The 5392-nt window shown below is 38.2% G+C and overlaps 1 protein-coding gene across 1 annotated transcript in view; it reads left to right on the top strand.

Annotated features, from left to right (window-relative positions):
* Nucleotides 1-236: 236 nt before the first annotated feature.
* marco (macrophage receptor with collagenous structure) overlaps nucleotides 237-5392 on the top strand; it is a 16705-nt gene continuing 11549 nt past the window's right edge. The window contains exons 1-5 of the mRNA XM_015398441.1: nucleotides 237-243; nucleotides 3598-3723; nucleotides 4469-4567; nucleotides 4737-4876; nucleotides 5159-5276. Of these exons, the coding sequence (XP_015253927.1) occupies nucleotides 237-243; nucleotides 3598-3723; nucleotides 4469-4567; nucleotides 4737-4876; nucleotides 5159-5276 (490 nt within the window). The remainder of the gene's footprint in view (nucleotides 244-3597; nucleotides 3724-4468; nucleotides 4568-4736; nucleotides 4877-5158; nucleotides 5277-5392) is intronic.

Here is a 5392-nt window from a genome sequence, read left to right as displayed (position 1 = left end):
GAAGCAGAGGGAAAAAAATATTTTTGTTCAGTTTAAGAAAACGGATCATCTTCATAACATACCTTTAGCAGAGAGTCACTTTTATATAACTAGAAAAAATAAACAAACAAACATCTTCAAGTGTGAGCTATGGGGGGAACAATTACTACGCTAGAGTGACACCTGCTGGTTAGATGCGAGACGTGCAATGGGGGTTGACTGCTTTCTTTCTGTCATCCACTAGTGTTCGCTTAGCCATGCACGGTAACCGGGATTCCCTTCCTGAGAACTTTGTCAATGGTGTCAATCAAAGCTTGTTATAGCCAGGAAGGGGGTGGGGGGAGTAGGGGGTGGTGGTTGAGACATAAAAACAATTTAATTATACGCCTGTGATATGATATCTTTCATTTAGGTCCATTTTATCAGTCTTAATTAACATCATTACAAACTGTAAACAGTTTTGAAAAATCAAAGTATGCTTGATTCTGTTTGTCCAAATGCAGTAATTTTACAGACTTTAACTGCTGTGTACAGGGGCGGATCTAGAAAGATATTTATGGGGTGGCGAGAGGGGGGCAGGAAGTTTCATATTATATATACAAAAAAAGAATCAACATTGCTTTATATTAAGCAGGATTTACACCAGTATCCCATTTTTAACTTTACTTTTAACACTTTTGGTTCTATTAAAGGAAATATCTGATTTTCTCAGGTGCCAAAACAAAATGTAACAGCTCTGTAGAGGCTCACCAGAGAGCATAACATAAAGTAGACATGTCTATAACAACTGAATGCGGTGATTTCTATGTTGCTCAGCAAAACGCTTTGTGCATTTTGATTTCAGTACAACCAAACTTGATCCCTTTTCTTTCATAGTTGACCCCTGGCTCCCTCGCTTTGCACCATTCGGTTTTCAAAACAAATCATTCTCAGTCGCTCTTGCGTCATCTCGTGCTGCATTCACTGCAGTCCGACATTGGAAATTAGCGGTCAGTAATTCTCAAATTATCCATAATTTATAAGCCTCGCCACCCCTACCGCCAACTGGGGTGACAGCAGGGGTGGCAAGGCTGTCATTTAGGGTGGCATTTGCCACCCTATGCCACCCCAGTAGATCCGCCTATGGCTGTGTCTAATTCTGAGTAGGAATTAGGTACAAATTAGCAATTAAAAGATTTTTTGACTCAACGGAATGTGCGTTTTAGAAACATTTTTGAAGTCCCAATACATATATTTTGCATTTATTGTGAACAAAATAACTTTCAGAATACTAACTCTAAATCAATAGTACACATAGAAGGGGCTTGGGGTTGTTACATTGTGGGTAAACAGTGTTTTTTTTTTTATCTATTGTATTTATGATGAAATTTTATAATTAAAGTTTTTTATTCTGAACCTGAAAGAAGCAATAAAGTAAAACAAGAATTCCATTTAAAACGAATGAAGGCATCAGAATTACTAACATTATTGCAACACATTACTTTTTTCACTACCAGTGGACCATTTGACTTACACAACCTTTATCGTCGTTATATATACACATAGTCTATACAAACAAACGAAATTTCGTTTTGGACAGATGTCATGACATTTCCATTTCTTAAAGTGCAGCAGTGATCAAATGTAAACAGTGTGGGAGAAAAAAAAAACATGGTGCAAAAAAAACAAACAAAAAAAAAACACATTCATATGGAAGTTCAGAACAATGTGCATGTGTTCTAACCAGCCTTTCGAAGCGCTTCATCATGATAGGAGTCAGTGCAACAGGCCAGTAGTCATTGAGTGAGGTGACCTGAGGCTTCTTGGGACCGTAATGATGGTGGCAGACTTGAAGCATGCTGGCTCTAAGGATTGGTTCAGCAAGGTTTTGAAAATGTCTGTGAGGATGGTAGAAAGGTCAGAATAATTCATTCAAAGGTAACAAAAAAAAAAAAAAAAATCACACAACGAAAGTGCAAAGTGTGCTAAAACTTAATCACAAGATGATATGAGTTACTGCCAAAAGTTCCCCTTTTTGCATTTTTTTTAGAGGCTTTAAACCGGGAACAACAGGAACTTGTCATAATAGGTGATGAACCTAGCCCATATGCAGAACACTCGGAGGCAGGAGAAAAGTTCAAAAGGTTTATTAAAGAAATGAAGACAAATTAAACAAGTCCAGGGTTTGGGAAACTGATCAGGATTTGGTTCCCCGCTGGTCTGGGGATGAGCAGAGCTGCAGAGAGGGGGGGAACCTTGTGGATCCAGAGGCTGTTGGCAGGCCGAGGGCTGAGGGCTAGCAGAGCTGAGTGTTGACAGGAGGTGAACTGAGAGCTAGGCTGAGACAGTCTGAGTGCTGCGGGCTGGTTCCAGGTTGGGAACAATGTGCAGGCTGGAGGAGAGCTGAGAGCTAGGTAGAGGCAGTCGGAGTGCTGGCGGGCAGGTTTCTGGTTGGGAACCCTGTGCAGGCTGGAGGAGAGCTGAGAGCTGGGCAGAGGCTGTCTGAGTGCTGGCGGGCAGATTTCAGATGAGCTCTCTCTCTCTTTCTCTCTCTTGAGGACCAGGCTGAGGTGGAGGCAGAGCTTGAAGGCAGATCACTGACAGTCTCTCTCCAAGTTATCCTCTGAGGGCGGGCAGGCAGATGCTGACTGAAGAGGCCCTCCAGAGTTCAACTGAGAACTGGCAGGCAGATTTCCAGCAGAGTAAACTCTCCAGAGTTTCAGGTTAACGGGCAGGATCAACCTGTGAGGCAGAGAGGAGAAAACAGGATCAGGTTCGGATCACTGAAAGTCAGAAGACTTAGACAGGCAGGTTGGCTCAGGTCTTGCTAACCGTAACTGGCAGATACTCTGGCATTGGAGTGTTAGTCTCCTCCCCCTTAAGTAGGCCCAAGGGTGATAAGGAGATTAAAGACAGGTGTTGCAGGTAAGCACAAGCCCTCAGGAAGGGATCCATGGCGCCCTCTGGTGGGCAAGCCTCTGGATCCCAACAGACAGCAGAAGCCCTCAGAAAGGGATCCTCGGCGCCCTCTGGTGGGCAAACCTCCGGATCCCAACAGAACTGTTGCCGCATCATCAAATTTACCTGACTAAAAAAGTTTATTGATCCCCTTCTTAAACATGAATTTTCTTCATATTCAAATAGTTTTAATATAAATATAAATTGAATTACATTTTAATGTAATGCAAAAGTGTGAAATTAGTAAACAAATGTTTATTTTTTATTTTGGAGCTGTTGCATGGCGTTATGCTATGCTTTCTAAGTAGGCTATTTCATCAGGATTAAATTACTGACATTGACCATTACTGAATAGGTAATTTCAAATAACATGGTTTATCCCTTTTACAGGCTATTGGAAAGGTTAAAGCAAAACTTTTTTTCTACAGGTGAGCCAAATCAGCACATCTGCAACTTAATGCCTTTATAACTAAGGGGAATAAGGAAAAACAAGATAATACTTTCTGAAAATAAATAGAAATATACAAAACACTGGGAAAATATTTAGGTTTCGTTATTTAACAGTTCCAGATTCTGCCTCCCCCTTCCCCTTTCTCCTTTTTGAGCTCATTACGCAGTTTCATGCGTGTTATGTTGAAATCTGGGGAGAAGTTGTTTTACCAACATTGAAATCCTCTTAAGTAAGAAGAGAACAGACATTAAGCCAGTGTAAGAATGATGTGGACAAAATGACGGAGCAGATCACATATAATAATCCCCTGTTCAACATGCCGCTGAGGAGTAACGATTACCACCTCCAGCATGATGGTAAGAACCACTGGGAACCTCTCAGGACTAATTAATGGAAAAGTAGTTAGCTAACCTTAGGCATTTACATGCTAATTCCATTTAGCTTGAATTTGTACCTTTTAAAATGAGCTCATCATATTCTGTAGGACAAAATATGATTCCAAAAGAGTCACAGATAAGTAAAAAAAGTATAGTTTCACAAAAGATAAAAAGTGCACAGCTTTTTAAAATACTTGCCTTTCATACAAATGAAATTAAATACTTAAATTTAGATGTGCAGTATGTAGATAAAATATTGGTTACATTGTTACACTAAAAAAATATATATTTGAGTTTATACAAAACAAATATTTAAATATAAATACAAAAAATATATATTTTTTTATAAATAGAATATAAATAAAAAATATTTTTGCAATTTTTAATATGCAATATGTGTTTACAAGAACTATGCAGCTGAATCACAGGATTAAATAAGAAGACTCAAATCATTAATAAATGCAGCGAGCATGTAAACAACTTAAAAGGGCAGTGGGCAGATAAAACGGATGCATGGTCTTGTTTAATAAAACAGACAGATAATAATTTCTAAGCTGTAATGAGATTTTCTTCACTAAATGCATGTTTGGCCCATTTTTATTGATATATCTGTGCTGAGAACATGGCCAAGTTAAATGGTCTTACTTTTAAATGGCCCAAATGAATGACACACTGCTTCTCAGTTTTTTTTCTAATTGTACTTTTTTTTTTCTCTGTGTTTCAGATCTGACACCAACAAAATCCAGAAGACAGTGGCGTTTTACTCTCCTAATAATCTATGTCATCTTACAGACAGCCTTCGATATTTTTCTCATTTATAAAGGTACAAACAACAGCTGCTAGAACTAAAGCAAAGTGCTTAAATGAAGGAAAATCTTGTGATTTTTCTTCATTGTTTTTTTTTTTAATCTATAATATTAAAAAAATAAAAAATTAAAATTCAAATAGCAAAATCAATATATTTTAAAATGTTTGTTTTTTTCTGGTTCTAGTTTTAACGATGGATTGTACACCAGCAAGGAACTCAGCAGAAAGACAAACCTATTACAGCAACCTCGACCTCAGCCTGGTCGTCAACAACAGCCAGGAAACCAAAAACCTTCGGAGCCATCTATGGGATTTGCAAAATCAGGTTGGAATGTATCTTTATATCTCACAGGAAATAAGGCCAGTTTGTTCTAGGCTTTTGCTGACAGAGTTGAAGAATCTACTAATGTGAGTGGGAATGTCGTTAAACTCAAATCAAAAGCTGAATAGAAAAGAATAGGTTTGTAAGGGGGGAGGAGGTAATTTAAACTGACCTAAGGTAAACTAAATGTGACATCTGAAGTAGGAACAATGAAATAATTTTAACCAGGCTGTATGTGATGTGACATTTAATTAAATATAATTATCTTGGTTACTCTGCCAACAGGTCACAAGCCTTTGTGGTGCGGAAGGTCAGTTACAAAGATTAAGGGCTGACTTGAACCAACTCAATGCTAGCAACCACAACCTGGAAAACAAAATGACAACCATTAGAGTTCAAACAGGTACAGCATGCTGGACTAAATGCTTTAAAAATTCAGCAATGTTGATCTAGAGAAACAGTACTGATATTTCAATCAATCACTAATGAAAAAAATTATTTGATGTTTTCTTTCAACAA

Source organism: Cyprinodon variegatus, unplaced genomic scaffold, assembly GCF_000732505.1.
Source record: "Cyprinodon variegatus isolate N-32 unplaced genomic scaffold, C_variegatus-1.0 Scaffold935, whole genome shotgun sequence".
Lineage (NCBI taxonomy): Eukaryota > Metazoa > Chordata > Actinopteri > Cyprinodontiformes > Cyprinodontidae > Cyprinodon > Cyprinodon variegatus.
Note: the sequence above shows the minus strand (reverse complement) of the source record. Positions and strands in the feature narration are given on the sequence as shown.